This window comes from Haematobia irritans, chromosome 3, assembly GCF_050003625.1.
Source record: "Haematobia irritans isolate KBUSLIRL chromosome 3, ASM5000362v1, whole genome shotgun sequence".
In the NCBI taxonomy this organism is placed as follows: Eukaryota; Metazoa; Arthropoda; class Insecta; order Diptera; family Muscidae; genus Haematobia; species Haematobia irritans.
This window is the reverse complement of record NC_134399.1, coordinates 14,038,069-14,058,602: the sequence shown is the minus strand read 5'-3', so window position 1 is coordinate 14,058,602 and position 20,534 is coordinate 14,038,069. Positions and strand designations below refer to the sequence as shown.

The 20,534-nt window shown below is 34.2% G+C and overlaps 1 protein-coding gene across 4 annotated transcripts; it reads right to left on the bottom strand.

The window, feature by feature from the left end:
• Positions 1 to 1,468: 1,468 nt before the first annotated feature.
• Positions 1,469 to 18,206, bottom strand: LOC142229914 (uncharacterized). Of its 4 annotated transcripts, XM_075300507.1 has the most exons (4): positions 6,802 to 7,284; positions 6,196 to 6,701; positions 4,256 to 5,079; positions 1,469 to 3,041 (listed from the first exon to the last, which is right to left on the bottom strand). In XM_075300507.1, exons 3-4 carry the CDS (start codon positions 5,020 to 5,022, stop codon positions 2,606 to 2,608), a joined length of 1,203 nt encoding a protein of 400 aa, XP_075156622.1. In that variant the 5' UTR covers positions 5,023 to 5,079; positions 6,196 to 6,701; positions 6,802 to 7,284; the 3' UTR covers positions 1,469 to 2,605. The 4 variants fall into 4 exon arrangements, with proteins under 4 accessions (XP_075156622.1, XP_075156625.1, XP_075156623.1 ...); XM_075300510.1 differs by lacking the exons at positions 6,196 to 6,701; positions 6,802 to 7,284 and adding an exon at positions 18,087 to 18,206; XM_075300508.1 differs by lacking the exon at positions 6,196 to 6,701.
• Positions 18,207 to 20,534: the final 2,328 nt, after the last annotated feature.

Below are 20,534 nucleotides of genomic sequence, written 5' to 3'. Positions count from 1 at the left end.
CGGACGTATATAACAAGGACAAGATTCAAATTGCTTCACGCACATCGAGAACAGTAAAGGAATTATTCAGCAACACAAAGTCAAAAATAAAGAATGAGGACAGGAGTAACATAGTGTACAAAATTAAATGTAATGGAGACAAGTCCAACATATGCCCAATGGCATATGTTGGCACTACAATGACCAAACTTAAGACAAGACTTTCGTCGCATAAATCAGACCTTAAAGCTGTAGACAAATCAGTAGAGCAAAAAACAGCACTTGCAGCTCACTGTGCAACAACAGGACACAAGCCCAACTTCACAGACGTCGAGATACTTGCTCAAGAGAATAATCATAGACGAAGATACACTCTTGAGATGCTCAATATAATAGATCTCTCTCCTGACAAAAGAATGAATTTCAAAAAAGACACGGAAGAATGCGCCAGAATGTATCGACATATTATAAACAAGCATCGACACAAACGAAGTTTAGTGTACGGTGAATTGCGAAACAAACAGCAGCACAAGAACTCAAGTTAGTTATTTTTCGATAAAATATATTTTCAATAACAATTGTGATTTTTGTGAACATTAAATGTAATTTAATTTTTGTATTTTATGTAGATACAAAATCCCAGAAGATGGTTAGTGGAACTAACCGAAATATTGGAAATAAATATTAAAACAAATCAATAATCGATTGTTTCTATGACCTCAAGCCGAACAAAATTAATAATCGAAATAAAATTTTGACAAAATTTTCTATAGAAATAAAATTTTGACAAAATTTTCTATAGAAATTAAATTTTGAGAAAATTTTCTATAGAAATAAAATTTTTGACAAAATTTTCTATAGAAAAAAAATCTATAGAAATAAAATTAGAGGTGCATACCGGCCTTTAGCCTGATATCAATGCTGGCTGGGTTTTCGAAATTATTTTTCCAAATTAATTATTCTACATATTATTTTCATATCACCGTGCTATAACGCTGCAGATAAGAAATGTATAACAAAGGGCTATAATTCATAAAATAATGCTCCTCCAGCTGGGAACTTTCTGCACGAGTCTTTTGATGATTAATTTTTTTGTTATATAGCTATAATATAGCCTTGCAATATATTTCTTATGAAATATAAATTAAATGCGTCGATAACAACGATCTCATAGAATTTTCGTTAGCAAACACAGAATTACAATTTCTTATGGCTAGCGGAAATTTCGTACATACTAATCACATGGATTATGAATGGAATGGAACAATCGATAATAATGTCTCCCGAAATGTTAATTAGCAAATATAGCATTGCAATTTCATAAGGGTAACGGAAATTTTGGGGCAAACAAATCACATGGATTCTGGAAACTACCTTCTATATTGAAAAAGCATTTAGAGAGGAAATGTTTGAATACAGATTTCGTATTCCTGCTAGCAGGTTTAGATTAATACTAATATCGTTCGATTAACAATAATAAAAACTGTAATTAATGTTGGACATATAGAAAATTTATTTATTTCCGTTTAACATGTATACGCATGAAGGTGTATTCGTACATAAGTTATATTCGAATTTCTGATGTTTTTTTTCTTAAATTCAATATTCCACTCATATATCGTAAGACAATGAATAAACTAAACAAATATAAAGATTTGTATCTATATTAGATGTATATCTGTCCTATCATACATATAGCTTGTAACTGCAACATGTGTTTTTATATGGAAAACCACAAAATAATTTTGTAAATATAAAAAAAAAAAATTGAAAATAACTTCTCCTTTTACAAATGGGGTCGAGTATGCAAAAAACTATAGTGCAAAGCAATATTTGGTAGCTATTGTATGATAGGAATCATCATGAATAGGACAAATATGTCAGGAGTAATGGAGTAAGTTATAAAAATGATGATAACTAAACAAGTACTTATAAATAAATATACATACGAACTAGTCTAATGTTATTGGATAGGATGTTTTAAGAAAATCAGGCTTAGATAATTAAATTATACAATCGTTACATACAGGTCTATCAGTGCAACATTTTGAGAAGAACTCAGAGAATAGGCTTATACAAAACTAATGCGGGTTCATATTTTCAAAGAGGGCTTTTTAATTTGTACAATATCCAGTAAATTGGAAATTTTCAATTTTAAATAATTCTTATAAGTAGTTTTCTTATTAAGTTTTATCATTGAATTTATCACCAAGACCTCATCTATATTGAGAATAATATAACTCCAAATCTCCGATCATATATTTTGAAACGATAAGTGTAAATTCGTATATAAATGTTAGCAAAAATACAAAGTACATATAACAATTTGAAATCATGTTCAAATGCCTTCAAATCAAAATAATTTGATTTGAAGTCATACAATTTTTAAGTGTATGTAGGGTCTATGGATATTGTAGTTAACATACATTTTACATTGAATAATCTCCAAAAAAGAGAAAAAAGAAATATGATTTTATTCACTTTTATATACAATTTTTTTCTTCTTTTTTCATAAAATCTCAACTCAAAAAGGTTTGAAATTTAATATGTGCATGTCGATTTAGAATCTACTTTTTTTTTAGCGATATTCCATATTTGTAGTGTAAAAAGTATGCAACTTTTTTTCTTACTCCATCGCATAATCTTCCCAATTATACCAGCCACCTGTTCTTGGACCACTCATGAATTCAGCATGTGAAACATTGAAATTTGTAATTAGGCCATTTTTATTGCTATCAGTACTACTAGTAGTACTACTTGTAGCATTGATATCCATTTGTGTTGTATCGAATCGATTTAGAGGATTACAATTATCAAACAATGTGGTCGCATTTGTATATGGAGAAGAAGACAATGTTGTGTTATTGTTGTCAAATGTTTGATCATCATCATGTACTTTTTTCCTTTTTAAAATGGCAGCATGCAATTCTCTGGAACAACTATGACCTCGAGATTGAGCACGTTGTACTTGTAGTATGGGCTCATATTCATAAAGTTGACTTATATAAAATCGATCCAGGTCAGCTTTTTTGTAAAATTCTTTAAGGCGGGCGAATGCATTACTGTAAATGTTATGATAAATAGAAATAAATAAAATTTGTTTTATTTTTCAATCTGCATATATGGATATTAAGAGTTATACAAGGAAGGTGTTATATAATTTTACAGCTTATGTTAAATTATCGACCTCCAAAATCTTGAAAATACAGAAAACCAAGGACAGATTTACTGACACTACATTGGATTAAGGCTTTATATCTGTCGATATACTATAAAGATTATTCTTTAGCGAGAATCTAATGTAAGAATTTTAAATGTCGTTCTAAGAATACAGCAGCCCATAGGCGAACTGTGAACGAAGAGATATAGGCTTTGAATGTAGGCTTGGAATGTTTTTATAGCACTTTGGACAAATTCTCAGGTAGAAATAGAAATATCTCTCATTCCGAGAGACCTCCGGGTGATTTGGAAATGGGCGAACATGAATTATTCAGGGATAGATTGAACATTTCACTCATAATATTCTGGAGCGCTCGTTTGTGATTCGAGTTACCAGGCTGTGGAACTTCTTACCTCAATATATAAAATAATTTTCGAATAGTGTTCAGGGTTTTAAAAATAAGGAAGCTTAACAGTTTAGTCATTGGCAATTTCCGTTTCACATTTGTTTATTATTATTTTTTATAAATGTGCATTGAGGATTTTGCTAGATTTTAAGTTTTTTATAGTTTTATTTTATAGATTTTAGAATTTTTCGCGTTAGTACCTTAGCAATATTTGAGGTGTGTAATTAATATTTTAAATCACGTTATTGTTCTACATTATATATCTATCAAACATATGGCCCATGGGGCTCAGTTTGATTATAGGTAGGTTAGGTGGCAGCCCGATGTATCAGGCTCACTTAGACTATTCAGTCCATTGTGATACCACATTGGTGAACTTCTCTCTTATCACTGAGTGCTGCCCGATTCCATGTTAAGCTCAATGACAAGGGACCTTCTTTTTATAGTCGAGTCTGAACGGCGTTCCACGTTGCACTTGCACTGAAACCACTTAGAGAGGCTTTGAAACCCTCAGAAAATCTTTTTGGTGTTCGGTCGAAGCAGGAATCGAACCCACGATCTTGTGTATGCAAGGCGGGCATGCTAACCATTGCACCACGGTGGTTATAGCAAAGACTACACTTTCGTTATATACTGCAAGCAACATAAGATCCCCACAACCCATAATTTTGCTCAATTTATATACATATTTAGAATTTAAGAGTACTTACCTAAAACTAATATTATGTTTATACATCAAATATGCAACAATGATGGTCAAGCATTTCTGTTCGCCACCGTTGCAATCAATCACCAATATTGTACCACCACTTTGGAGGGCTTTATTGATAAACTTAACGGCCCTATAACAATTTGGCAATACGGTAGTTAAATACGATTTTTCACCAAAATTCAAATCAATCACTTCGAATTCTTTGTCAAAATTCAAAGATGATCCTGTGCTGGATTTTTTCTGGTAGTCAATAAATTCATTTATAGAGGAACTATCATCGTGTATCCCATCATTAGCACTTGATGTCCTTTTATTGGCTGCATTGTTCGATAAAGAACATAGTTTAAATATCTCTGGCTGTTGATTTGGATAGTACAATTCTTGTATATGTTTGTCAATTATAATTACATGGGTAAAGCCATGCATTGCAAGCTGCTCTTTTGTCCAAGATATGAAATTTTTTGTTAAATATATACCAGGCATTACATTCTCAACCATTAAATTCAAATCTATATCTTTTGTATTCTTCTGCTGGTTAGCTGGCAGCGTTTGGTCCAATGAATTATTGAATGCCAGATTGTGATTTAGGTTGTTAACATCATCTTGTTGAATCAAAGACAATGTGGGTGATGCAGCCATCATAGTTGTTGGAGTTGGTTGGGTATGGGCCATTTGTATTATTCCATGCGGAGATGAATGTGGTATTTGCAATTGCATAGGTTGTGAATTTCTGTTAGAAATATGATTTCCTGATTCGTACGACATTGTGCCGAAAATATTAAAGTATTTAGCAATCAGTGTAAAGAAGTTTTTAGGCAGTGTCTGTAATAGTAAAGAAGAGAAATTTATTTTTTTGTTATACTTAAAATTATTTATTATATTTAAAATAAAATTAATACCAATAAATTTTGGATAAATTTAATTTCAATGTAGCCTAGTTTGGAATACGTAACCTGTATATTAGATATCAAAATAACATTTTTCTTCAAATACCATCACTCATTGGAAAACTTTATCAAGAACTAATCCTGTGTAACCAGAGCCAAATATACAGTCAATATATAATTAATTCGATCCAAACTCTATACTTTAGTTCCCTCTAGTTGTATCTCTCAAACTATATTTTAACATAGTTTGAGAGATACAAATCGGAGCTTTGTAAAATTTTCACTTTATTGGCTCATATCACAGGCGATAGACGATTCCATCGTCTTTGGTTCATATGGTATGATGGTATGGTATGATTTGGCTGTGCAAATATTTATATTTTTTCATAAATAAAACAAACAATATCGAAGTCGCCAAAAAGCAAAGCTCTAATAAAAACAAAACGATATGTTTTCGTAATCGGCAACAGATACAGGGACAAAACAGAAAGGAAAAAACAAATCAAGTAGCTAAAACATAGACGATAGAAAAAAAGACCCCTCTTTCTCTTTAGTCTGTGGGCCGAAGTTTTAGTATAAGGAAATATGTTTTGGTATATGTGTGTTCAAATATTTGAAATATGATGAAATTGGGAGAAGTAAACCGTTGAAGATTGGAAACCTCATCTGCTTGTAGAAACACAAGGAAACGGATGGAGATAAAAATACTTGTCGAAAGACCCATCCTCTGCCATGTTTATATATACGAGAGGATAATTAATATTTACAAAACTTAATTAACATTTATAAAGCTCTAACCCGGCAACAAAATCAATTTGCTAGCTTATACACTAATAACATCATCACTATTGGCCCACTTAATGAACGACATTCACAATCATCAGCTGTTCCAGCAAATATCACCAACTCACACGTCAATTTTAAGTTAGAAGAAGCAATAGGTTAATAGGTTTATGAAAATCCAAAATCTTATATCCCCTATGTTTAATATATACAAAATTATTTTGATTCGATCGTAACATACAAGATTCAAAGAAGAAAAAATGCTCACCTCATTTATTTCCACACGTAGAAAATGTAGGCATGTCCAAAATTGAAGCTTAACTTGCAAAGAGAAAGCTAAATTATTTCTTTAAGTTTTACACCACATATTATGTTAATATTATCCTTTTCTTTGCAAAATGATTATTCTTTATTTATACGTCTACGTCAAACAACCACTTTAGATCAAAAGCCGGACTACAAAACTCTTAACGCCTTCACAAAAAAATGCAGTTCATCAAAAGCCGGACTACAAAACTCTTAACGCCTTCACAAAAAAATGCAGTTCATCAAAAGCCGGACTACAAAACTCTTAACGCCTTCACAAAAAAATGCAGTTCATCAAAAGCCGGACTACAAAACTCTTAACGCCTTCACAAAAAAATGTAGTTCATCAAAAGCCTGCCATCTATGTGTCCGATTGAGAACTTTTTAATGTCCTTCGTGTCCTAAGGTTCTTGGAGTATTTTTATTGTCCTGAATGAAACATTGGGCTTGTTTTTGGTGTCACACTGCCTAAATACGAAAGCAATAGGCACATTTTTAACAATATAAATTTCATTTAAAATATTTTGTGAGTATAAACTTCAAACTGGTGGCACATTTCACTGCTTACCTATCATATTGTTGCGAGTAGTAGGCATCTTGGCCAAGTTAAATCTAGAGACACCTAATTACAGTACTTTCTACTTTAGACTGTTTATGTAAAAAAAGCCAGCTTTTAATTTCCCCTAAAGCGTTTTGCCTTTTTTATGGTTTCTTTGCAACTCGGGAACTCATGTTCCTAATTTCTTGTCCATATTGAACTTTTTTACTCCCTCGTTGGATGTATTTGTAAATTGACAATCGCACTTTTGTTGTGTCGGTCTTTTTCGCGCAATTTTTCCATGAACAATTTTGCCTCGCACTTTCGAGAAAGTTGACTTACAATTTGTTGGGCTGCTATTTCATTAGTTCAGTCACAATTTTCATAGTTATATTTTACTTTTTCATTGTTCGTTTTATATGATTATTTATTTTTGTATTTTGTATTCTTTTTCCAATCAAAATACGCAGATATTTTTCAGTCTACAGCTTTTTTCGCTTGAAGTTTGACACTTTTTTTGTCAATCAGAAAGATTGATAACGCGAGTACGGTGTGGTAATTTGCATTGGCAATGCGTGCCGTTGCCAACATGTAGACGAAACGCAACAGCATTATTAATGGGCCGATCAGATATGAAGAATAATTGTACGTTATAAATGTTTCATTTTCAAAGAATGAAAGAGCCGAGCAGAGATTGAAGCCGAACCATGACACTTGAGGTAAAATTACATACTATGCGTTCAATGCGTCCGATGATTGAAAAGTTGAAATTTCTCTTTGAAATCAAAAGCTCGAATAGTCTGCCGCAAACAGAAAAAATCATCCCTTCCATCAACACACGGATTGATGAATGGTGTGTAATTCAACCTTTAATTTTTGTCTCCGGCGGCTTGACGGATAAGCAGATATAAATTTGTCTATTCGGCGGCGCACAATTATCCAGAATCAATTTGATTTCATCCAAATGGTTATAAGATTAATCGTACAACCAAACTTACAATCAAATTTATATTTCTTTCAAATTTTCGGAGCTAAATGTTTGCAAAATTATTATAGCAATTTGATACTGATAAAAAAATACAACACTTATGAATACATTTTCCTAATTTAAATCAATATTTTTGGTTAATTGGCGGCTAAGTTTGAGCCGAGATGAGCCGATATATTCAGCAACGACGTCGACTCGCAAAAACTGGACGGCGGTGGCTAAAATTGGTGGCACGACTCGGCGGATTCATTCTCTGGAGCCGAGTCGCACCGCATCGTTTTCGACAGACGACACACAGTGGTTCCAAATCGCTTTTTTTCTTGGAAATAATTCTGCAACTTTGGAACGGATAAAGATACCAACATTATTTTTTCTTTGTGTGAAAGCTGAGGTGTTTTCCTTCTAAGTTTTCAAGTTTGTGGATCCACGAACCTGTAGGCGTTGAAAATTGATCAACTCATGGGTATTACATTTTGTTTTAACTGTTAAATTCACAATTATGAACCGATTTCTATGAGTTTTTTCTTTGCTGGATAGAACTCGTAGTCCTCTACGTGTGCTCCACAATGTATTATTTTCTACATATTTCGAAAGAAAAACTTGTGTATATATATGTGCATTAGATAATAAGTTGTAGACTCCACAATTTCAAATTAAAAAAAAATACAGAATTTTGATAATTTTTTTCGAAAAAGGCACCTATTACGTAACATTTTTTAGATTTATCCCAAGTTTTTTTTTGCTTGTTGCATATAGAACAACAAACAAAGATAGATTTTAAGCTTTTTTCGGTCATTTTGGTCAAGTAGTATATGCATTTTTGAAAAAGGAAAAAAATGTTTTAAAAACTTCTCATTTGGCAACGCACCGATTGCTAAGCCGATCTCTTTTCCAAAAAGCCTCATGTGTGCACTAACTAACTGTAAAAGGTTTCAACATCCTACCGGTAAACAATTGAGAAATATGCAAATTACAACAAATAACGTTTAATAACATATGACCCCACTTTGGGGATTTTGGATTCCGATTTAAATTAAATTTGGTACACTTAAAAATCCTGGCTTCAGTGGCTATATAAGTGCAAATCGGGCATATGATATACATGGGAGCTATATTTAATTTTGAACCGATTTCAACCAAATTCAAATATTACTAATTGTACTCCTCCGCAAAATTTTGTGACTTCTGGGGCCATTAGATTCAGACAAACTCCGGTGTTACTTCACTTGTATTTCCCTATATTAATTATTATATTATTTCCAGTAAAACAGGCAATTTTAGTCGACTTTTTGCCTATATGGGGCATCTCTATCAAAATGTTTCCGGCTGTTCAATCTATTTGGATGCCATGCATAACACTCTGTTTAAATCGCCGCTTCAGTCCCCCTCCCATGTTCATGTGTCCTAGAGGGTGTTCCGGGGCATGATCAACGCAGCAGTCGCGCACTCCTAACGCGCTGGTTGCCCAGTTCAAATATTATAGAAGAGGAAGATTGGCTTGCGTCATACTAAATGTTGCATTTACCAGATTAGTTTAATACATGTTTGTAATCTTTTAGTTGTTTTTCGTTTTTATTTTTTAAATGAAAAATGTAATTTTCTTAATGAAACAATGCTAAATTTTAAGCAACAACAAAAAAAATTACATTTTCCCCTTTATGGAAATTTATTTCGTGCTCTTAATTTCTTTTTATTTGCATTTTAATGCTATGTCAATACTTGTCGTATACGCATTTGGTTTGAGTATGAAACTAATGTGGTAGATGGTTTGATGTGCTCAGTAGGCAATATCCCATCTTCCTCTTCTATAATCTTTGGCCCAGTTGAGGCCCAGCTTCCCAGCCACAGCGGCTGGACTCGCATACTAGCATGATAAACTCCGTTTTTCTTACCCAGCTGATCCTAGAATCAAGCGCCGGGACACGCATACGAGCCCGATAAACCCCGTCGATCTTACCTTCCTGATCATAGAATCAGGGAAGTAAATCCTCGACAGTTTGTCGAGCGTCCCGAGAGTGAAAGAGCGAAAAGCAGGGCCATTCTTTCGTGGTCTCCGAGCCAGCGGTACACCACAATTTACCACCGCCGAAGTTACCAATGTCATCAACAGCGCGTTTGTCTTTGTAGTCACTCATTATACCCGATGTGTGGAAAATGGGTAGGTGATTCTACCATTGAAGTCAGTAAGTGTGAATCGTACAAACTGATTTTGAATCTCTCGCCTGAAACCAAGATACTACTCCTCCCCCGCCTTGTGGAGAATTTTCCAACATGCATACCGTAAAATGCATAGCACCACGACATCGTTGTATGCCATGTCATTTTATCAGTTATTTCACTGCTAGAAATTTGAGCATATCTGCCACCAAATCCTCAGTCGCACTATTCACTAAGATTCTCGGTGTCACATTCGACTGCCTTTTCAAGTCGTCTGTCCATGTCATTGCAATTTGTGACAAGCTTCGTGGTAGAAATAAAGTACTCCAGTCGCTTGCAGGCAGAACTTGGTGTGCGGACAAAGAAACCTATAAGGCAATTGACCGGTCAGTGGTAAACTATGCAGCGCTATTGTGGACACCTCAGACAAGTGATACGCAGTGGAATAATATACAATTGTCTCCGCAGCACACTCCCGAATCACTTTTATGTGAAGACCAAGACCCTCCAAGAGCATAGACGCGAGATCCAGCGCTATGAAAGAGATCCTCTACATCTGGCAGGTCTGAACAGGATTCATGGGGATACTGTAGCTGAGACGGTGACAAGCTACCATGTTAATCCTGTCCTCGGAGTCCGACCACCGCCTATAGTACCGGAGGAAAGAGATTTCACACCGCAGACTAGAGTAATTTTGGCCCGACCAAGATCAGGCAAAACCTTACCTATTGGTGATTGATAACAGCGTAGCTGACACGTGTCTCGTCTGAATTCAAGGGCCACACGATACGCGTCACCTTTTCGCTTACCCAGCCAAACCTAAGCGCCCACTACCAGATCACTCTGGACGCATCCCATCTTAGTCGCCGAGTTCCTCAATCTGGATACAAGCTAATGTATCAACAGCGCAACATGAAATGGATGATAACACAACACACTGTTACAACAACAGCAACAAAAAACCTTAGGCTCATGTACATCGAAATCAGCCTTCAATAAATTAGCATATTCATGTGATTTGATCTCATTTGATTAGAGTATGTAGATTCTCTATTGTGCTTCGACAGTGGCTTGCATAAACAAATAGAGGAAACAAGTGAGTAATGGAGACTTGGAAATGATGGTTAGTTGTATCGGTCATAGCAATAAGAAGAGCATATTATTAGTACGCAATATTTCGATAGAGCTTCATTTCATATTTCAAATATTAAAAAATAAAGCCTTATTGCTACTGATCTTGAAAGTTGTGTTCGCCTCGAGACGAACGGATTATCAAAAATCACATTTGAGCACTTGAGTTTTGTAAAGAGATTTTAGTTTTAAATATTGAGATTTCGTTACTAGTGAGAACGTAGTATTATGTTTGCAAAAGATCACTGCTTATTCTTCTACATTTTACAAATGTCATATGTTTATCATTGTTTGTGTTTCAGCTCACATAATTTAGGATGCTGCATACATATATGAACGAACATTCATAGCCAAACCTCTGGCCATTTTCCAAATGACCTATTTTTTTTTTTGGTTAGATGACAATCCATTATTTGCTGTGGTATCATGTACCACTTGAAGTAGTGACAGATTTTTTGACGTGAAATTGAAAATGAAAACGCATGGTGTCATCTCACAAGTATCTCAAATGTTCAAGTATTGGAAATAGTTCATGAAATATTCAACGATGAACGGTATAAGCATAAGAAAACTGGCGGTCAAATAACCTATATTTCACTCTAAACTAATTTCTATTATCAACAATATCACTCATAAGTACTTGTTTATAGAAATAATTAATACCTGAATCTTTATTATTCATTTCATACAATTTGATTTGGTAATGTTTGAATGCAGCGTATTAGTTTCGATTTGCATAATCAATCAGTTTGGCGCCGTTAATTTTATTAATCAATTAGTGTTACAAAAGTCGTAAATCGACATCGTCAATCTTTTAAATATATCGAGGTGGACTTTGGTAAACATCAAAAGTCGATTATCAGTTTGACGCCGTTAATTTTATTCATCAATTAGAGTTACAAAAGTCGTAAACCGACATCGTCCTGTTTTTTAATACTTCGAGGTGGACCTTCTTAAACATCAAAAGTCGATTCTTAAAAAATGTTAATCAGCTGTTTTAGGCATTCCAATTTATTATTACGTTACAATGTTGCCCTCGGTTTTGTTTTTGCTATAAATTCAGCTGTATTTAGCAGTTTAGTCCAACGATAGGAGTTTGTTCGAAGCTGGTCATTATTTTGGGCTTTTACTGACGGAGGAAGTAAAGCAAGACTGCATTTTGTCAATGGATGTTGTTGGAGTTGTCTATCTCCATTGTTACCAATTATACATGTAACCAAGTGTTCGCCTACCGCCAATCGGTTTGGTTGTGTTTAAACACTTATTTACGTGTATTACCGCGACGGAATACCGTGACGGCTAGCGGCGTGTCGCCAAATTAAAATCTATTCTAATTCCTTGGTGGAAAATGGTATAGTGTTGCAATCGTATATCAATTTTTTGAACTCACCACTAGGCATTGTTGCTTAGTCATTGCATGTTTTTATACAACAACTTCAATGTTTATTTTGAAAAAGCATGCTGTATTGACAATAAAAATGCTAGGACACATGAAAAAAGGAAATATTCGCCGACAAGCTTTATTGTATTTGTCGTCGCGGCAAAAATGTTTCGCTATTGCCTATCGCTATGGTTATATTTACACACTAATGACCAGTTTCTCAATGTTTTTTTATTATTTATCGTGTCGATAAAACAGCTGATCCCATACAAAAATTTTACTAACCGGAGGTCTATCCTCCGGTTAAAATTAATCGGAGGATGAGAAACTGGCCATAAGTATGCAAATTGGGACTGTCATTCGTGATTAGAGCTGCAAAACTATCGATAGTCGCACCATTCGATATTTTCGAGTTTTAAACCAAACAATCGATAGTATCGATACTATTGGATTTTTTGCAACAATTAATTTTAAATATTTTTCATTAAACAAAAGTTTGCTCTTTTCTCTTGTGCGTTTAGAACTCATATTTTAGTGAATTTATATTATTTAAAACGAATAAAAACAACGACAAACGCTACTTTATGTGCGAAATCCGTTATTCGTAGGCATAAACGAAAGGACTTTGCTAGGCTTTTTAGGAATAAGTCTTCGAGAGAAGTTTGCAAGATTTTGAGATCATCGGGATATGTTGCTGATGAGGTGTATATGGATGACGTTGAATCTACGAATTCATTTTTTGTTGGCAATGCGCAACCAGTTTTGGATTTTGATATTGCTGCTTATCAATACACTTTTGACTCTTTTTCGTTTAGATGTGTGGATGAATGGGAAATTTTGGTGGCTTTGCAGAAGATTAACTCAAAATCAGTTGGCGTTGACAATATTCCAATTCACTTCATAAAGATGGTTTACCCGTTTGTGTCTGATGTTATAGTACATGTTATAAATTTAATTTTGATGACTTCTGTTTTTCCTTCTGTGTGGAAGTCGGCGCGAGTGGTTGTTCTGCCTAAATCACGGAAGGTGGAAAGTCTGACCGATTACAGACCTATTTCTATTCTACCTGCATTGTCCAATGTTATGGAACATTTGATAAAGGATCAGATACTTGAGGGCAGAACTGTGAGTTTTTGTGACAACCAGTATGCGTTTCGTAAGGGGTACATTACGACAACTTTTCTTGTTCGGATGACTGATGCTATTCGTGAGAAACTCAATGTGAATAAGTTGTGTTCTCTGATTTCTCTTGATTTATCTAAAGCGTTCAATTCGGTAAATTATGATCTCCACACTTATTAACAATTTTAAGTTTTTTATATCTGCATGTATGATTATTTTTTCATATTTAAAGGGTAGGAGATAATTTGTTACGTCCAATGGACTATCGTCGTCCATGCTCGAACTTCACTCTGGGGTTCCTCAGGATTCGGTCTTGGGGCCTCTTTTATTTGTTTTTATACCCTCCACCATAGGATGGGGGTATATTAACTTTGTCATTCCGTTTGTAACACATCGAAATATTGCTCTAAGACCCCATAAAGTATATATATTCTGGGTCGTGGTGAAATTCTGAGTCGATCTAAGCATGTCCGTCCGTCTGTCCGGCTGTCCGTCCGTCTGTGGAAATCACGCTAACTTCCGAACGAAACTAGCTATCGACTTGAAACTTGGCACAAGTAGTTGTTATTGATGTAGGTCGGATGGTATTGAAAATGGGCCATATCGGCCCACGTTTACGTATAGCCCCCATATAAACCGATCCCAAAATTTGGCTTGCGGAGCCTTCCGGAGCAGCAAAATTCATCCGATCCGGTTGAAATTTGGTACGTGGGCTAAGTATACGGTCTCTAACAACCTTGCAAAAATTGGTCCATATCGGTCCATAATTATATATAGCCCCCATATAAACCGATTCCCAGATTTGACCTCCGGAGCCTCTTGGAGGGGCAAAATTCATCCGATCCGGTTGAAATTTGGTACCTGATGTTAGTATACGGTCTCTAACAACCATGCAAAAATTGGTCCATAGCGGTCCATAAATATATATAGCTCCCATATAAACCGATCCCCAGATTTGACCTCCGGAGCCTCTTGGAGGGGCAAACTTCATCCTACCCGATTGAAATTTGGTACGTGGTGTTAGTATATGGTCTCTAACAACCATGCAAAAACTGGTCCATATCGGTCCATAATTATATATAGCTCCCATATAAACCGATCCCCAGATTTGACCTCCGGAGCCTCTTGGAGGGGCAAAATTCATCCGATCCGTTTGAAATTGGGTACCTGATGTTAGTATACGGTCTCTAACAAGCATGCAAAAATTGGTCCATATCGGTCCATAATTATATATAGCTCCCATATAAACCGATCCCCAGATTTGAACTCTGGAGCCTCTTGGATGAGCAAAATTCATCCGATCCAATTGAAATTTAGTACGCGGTGTTAGTATATGGTCTCTAACAACCATGCAAAAATTGGTCCATATCGGTCCATAGTTATATATAGCTCCCATATAAACCGATTCCCAGATTTGACCTCCGGAGCCTCTTGGAGGAGCAAAAGTCATCCGATGCGGTTGAAATTTGGTACATTTCGTTAGTATATGGCCTCTAACAGCCATGTAAAAATTGTCAAATTTTATTACTATAGAAAGTTTTGTCAAAATTTCATTTCTATAGGAAGTTTTGTAAAAAGTTTATTTCTATAGCAATGTTTGTCAACATTTTATTACCATAGAAAATTTTGTCAAAATTTTATTTCTATAGAAAATTTTGTAAAAAATTTATTTCTGTAGAAAATTTTGTCAACATTTTATTTCTATAGACAATTTTGTCAACATTTTATTTCTATAGAACATTTTGTCAACATTTTATTTCTATAGAAAATTTTGTCAACATTTTATTTCTATAGAAAATTTTGTCAAAATTTTATTGCTATAGAAAATTTTGTCAACGTTTTACTTCCATAGAAAATTTTGTCAACATTTTATTTCTATAGAAAATTTTGTCAAGTTTTTATTTCTATAGAAAATTTTGTCAAAATTTTATTTCTATAGAAAATTTTGTCAAACTGAATTATATACGTACTTAATCGGCCTTTTTTTGTTTAATATATACCCCTTATGGACTAACTTACAATTTAGAAGACAGTGTTAAAAAGTTTTACGATACCTTGCCATCGGCAAGTGTTATCGCAACCCAAGTAATTCGATTGTGGATGACAGCCTTTAGTAGAAGTTCCTACGCAATCCATGGTGGAGGGTACATAAGATTCGGTCTGGCCGAACTTACGGCCGTATATACTTGTTTATGTTGATGGGCTTCAGAGACAGTTACGTTCTTGCGATTGTGAGTCCTTCATTTATGCTGTTGGATGATGTTTTTCTTGTTTTTAATTGTTAATCGGATACTATAAATAGAACCTTACGGTTTGTATTGTCATGGACTAATAATCATTTTCTATCTATAAATTTAAGGCGATTATGTTTTGCTTTTCGGACTATGGTTTTCCCGATTTAAATGTTTCTCTAGGAGGCGAGAATATTCTGTGAATATTCTGGACAGACATAAGTGTCTTGGTGTTGTGTTTGATTCTTCTCTTAATTTTAAACAGCACATTGATGCAGTATGTGGACGTGTTTGGAGTGGTTTGAAAATATTGTACTCCACTAATATTTACTTACCCAGATCCGTGAGGCGTGGGATAGCCTACAGTATGCTGATGTCTCAAGTGATGTATGGTATCGAAGTGTACTCTGGTACGATTGAAAGATATATGCTCTCTATAAAGACTTGTGAATTCAATTGTCCGTTTTGTGTAGAGGGTTCGAAGGCGTGACCACATCACTTGTCATGTGAAGGACTTCTTGGGATGTAGTTTTGAGGACTTGGTAAGATATCGTATGCTATACACCTTTTATAAAGTAGTCAGGGATGGTAGACCTCACGGACTGTGCAGGACCTTTGTGTTTAGTAGGTCGACACGTAATCCGCAGATTTGTGTGCCACTCATTCGAAATTCGATGTTTATGAGATCCTTTGTTGTTAGGATTGTCAGGTGTTGGAATTTTCTGTCATTTTACCTGCGTATTTTATACCATAGTAATAATGTGTTTCGTCGTAAAATCTTGTACCATTTTTATAATTATTCACATCCTTAGGTTTTCTATATAGTCATTCAGCCACTACCCGAACCCGAAAATTAGCTTGAGTTGAAAGTGGTTTATTTTATGTATATGTTATGAACCTTTTTATGTTTAAATGAATTATTATGGAATTAAATGGATTTACTTCATTTGAAAAAGTAAAAAGTTTGTATGTGCTCTTTTGAATAAACTGAATGTGCTATTTTTGCCGCTTCAAAATCAGGCATCCCTAATACTACGTAATACATTTTTTTGACCATAAGGCTTTTTGTATTATATATGTCAGATAAATAGTTAAATAAAAATTATTACTAAGGTCCACTGAGTGTTATTGAAAACTTGTTGACAAAGATGCCGTTCATTTTGAAATGGAACTAGCTTTGCTTAACATCCTTTTACACTCCGTGGTTGCTGGTATGCAAACAAAACGTAAAACGTATTTGTATTTGTAGAAGTGATACTACCTTTTATTCAGTTTTTTTCTACGTATAAGATAAGCTTTTAATGTGTGTATAACGTCAATGGGGGAAATCTTCACATTTTGTAATAAATTTCAACAACAACGATCAAAATTACACAAACTTCCGGTCTAACCGAAAGCTAAAATTGATGACATAAGAATAAAAAAAAATTATTTGTAAAATTGACATTAATTGTCTTATTTTGCCTTGTACCCTTTGTTTTCAAACTACGATACCAATTTGAATAAATGGACTTAGCACTTTTCAAACAATTTTGCTGACACCTGCAATTTAGCAATCATGGTTTCAACCTAACCTAATAAGAATAACTGTAAAAACGAATCGAAAGCACTTTATAAACACGTATCAAAGAGAGAAAATCCTAAGCGCCATTTGTACACATCCGATCTGCCTGAGTGATCTTATGCTATGTTCCCACCGACTCGTTTTCCTCATTCGTTTTTCCAAAACATTTCACCGTTCACACCGGGTTGAGATGTTTTAGTTTGACAGTTACCATGGAAAATAGAAATTCACATTTACTCGAAATTCACATATATGCAACCTATGTCCAAATAATTACCGCGAGCGCAAAGGGAAAGCATTTTTTATGTTATTTTCACATGTCCATGTTCTTAAAAGCCTTTGTTTATTCTTTTTTTCTATGAAACTTATTTCAATATTTTGACATATATTTTGAATAGGGAATGTTATTCGGGTATATTACAAATTAGGTGGGTTCACATTCTAAAATTGACGTGTTTTGGAGAAAAACTTGTGTTTTTAACTTGTTTTTTAGTATGGCGAAAACGACTCGTTTTGAAGTGCTTATAAAGGGAAAACATTTCAAACCCCAAAACATGCTTGGTGAGAACACCGTATTAGAAAAGGCACACATAAAAAACACACTCAGAGAACTATATATGTACGTTTGCTTTCAAGTACCTTTGTGAACCCATTAAAAAATGTATCCTATGTACATTGGTACTTAAAATAGAATGAAATATAATTTAAACTGTTACAGTTTTCATTTTGTTGTGTACTTACTCAATACACAACAAGCACATTATGTTGTCCACATTCGAAAGCGTATGGGAAGAGTCCGGTGGGTATGTTTAACCTCTCCATGTGGTAATTTTAAGACGAAAACACGTACACACAGTGTGTCTAGTAAAACAAAAAAGAATAATCAACAAAATAGCCAACCACCACAGCTACGAAAACATACCAAGAAATATACTAAATTTAAAAAACAATAATAAAGAATATATCGACAGTACAAGCAGCATGTCGTGCAAACATCAATCTATTGAATATCCATACAAGTTAAGGGATCCCCCTTCCCAATCTACCGGTTAACCAGTATAATCAGAACCCAAACGAAAAAGTAATAACAATGAAAACGAATCACAAAACAAAACGACAACAACAACAAAAACAACTATTTCAATTAGAACTATACGACTGGTTTTTAAGTGACATGCGCTCATATCGTTTCGAGAGAACGTTTTGTGCGTTTATTTTGCTCTCTTAGGAATTTTGTCGTTGAATTGGAATTGAAGAAAAAGAATCTGAAACATCAAGAAAAACAACGTGTTACAGTTATATGAGTTTGTATGCCATCGGCGATTTATTATTGACCGACTCATGTTGACAACAATCTACAACTAACAAAAATGTATGAATGTCCATGTATATTTCACTAAGACTATAAGTTGTGCACAGTGTTTAATGACTCAATTCCGTAAGGCCCATTAATTATGCAATCGGGTAAAATTATTTGCAAATCTACCTTTCAAATTGATACCATTGGGTTTTTTACACTGGCATTTGTTTGTACGTAAATAGATTTATTTATATACCGCGAAAATAGAATGAAAATTCGATAAATGAGATTTGTATCCTAATTTTAATATTATTGATCATAGATTTAAAACCAGAGAGGCCGCTAAAAATTTCTTGATGTTAAAGAAGCCGCATCTATAGCTCGGAATCAATACAAAAATCCTTAAGGGAAGGTCAAAATCTTTGGATCCAAGTAAACTTTTTTTGAGTGTTGGTAGAATTATTGATGGTTTGGTTGATTTTGCAATATATTCCTCTCCTTACAAAATTTTCTATAGAAATAAAATTTTGACAAAATTTTCATTAGAAATAAAATTTTGACAAAAATTTTCAATAGAAATAAAATTTTGACAAAATATTCTATAGAAATAAAATTTTGACAAAAATTTTCAATAGAAATAAAATGTTGACAAAATTTTCTATAGAAATAAAATTTTTACAACAAATTTTGACAACATTTTCTATAGAAATAAAATTTTGACAAAATTTTCTATAGAAATAAAATTTTGACAAAATTTTCTACAAATTCAATATAAAAAATTCCATTGAAAAACTTTTTTTACTAACCACAAAATTTTGATCAACAACTTCAAAATACGATTTTTTTAGTTTAGAAGATTTTAGGTAAACTTTTCTCCTTCTTCTTCTTTTGGCACGAATGGCAACCGTGTTTTAGGGCCGTGGAGGGTTCACACTTTTTGGATTGTAGTTAGAGTTGGATTTTTCAAAACTTGTCAAAATGTGTCCGAATAAAATAGATCTATTTAAAAAACGTTAACGCAATGTTTGTGAAACATCGAAATATAGATCTCAGACCTTATGAAGATTCTATATATATATATTATGGGTCGTGGTGACGTGCTGAATTGATTTAGCGGCCTGAGTGTTGTTTATTAGTTTGTTAAGACATACTTGTTTACATAAATATTTTGAGCATTTCCAATTTTTGTGTTACCATACCACAGTACACCTGCCCATTTGATATTGAGACTTACCTACCATTGAGTTATATGATTACAATGCTGAGAGAGTAAATGAGAAAGTAAATATAAGGGAGATAACGTAAGAGATTTTGAACAGACGTTCTTTTTGAAAAATAAATCATGTGGTTTTTTGTTTGTGGACAAAAGTTGGCACTTTAAACCAACCAAAAAATGCAAAATAAGAAAACATACATTTAATTTGTGTGTATTTGGCGCTTGTCTGGTTTGGTCATACCTTGAGACCCCAACGAACCGTGCTATATTTGTGCTTATATCTCATATACGAATTGTAAGCAGTGATGTCAATGTCGGCCGTTTTATACAAGCCGACGGTTATAGGTAATATAACCGCAACCGATATAGTGTAGTCCCCCAGACTTTAAAGAGTTTTCTTTATACTATAGCTATATTTTCATACCCTTGTGTTAATTCTTTTGTAGTTCATAGTTTAAAGTAGTCATCTAATGGTGTTTTCTTTTCCGAAAAAAGTGCTTTGCCTTCATTTTGTCTGTACAGAATGCGCATTTTTAAAATGTTGCCAGCAACCTAAAAAATGCTGTCGTTTCAGCGGGCAGAAAAGAATTCAAAAAAGGAAACAGGGCAATCGCAGCACTCTCGTTTGTCGGCGGTGCTGAAAATGCCCGCACTGTGCTCCTATGCGTGGGGC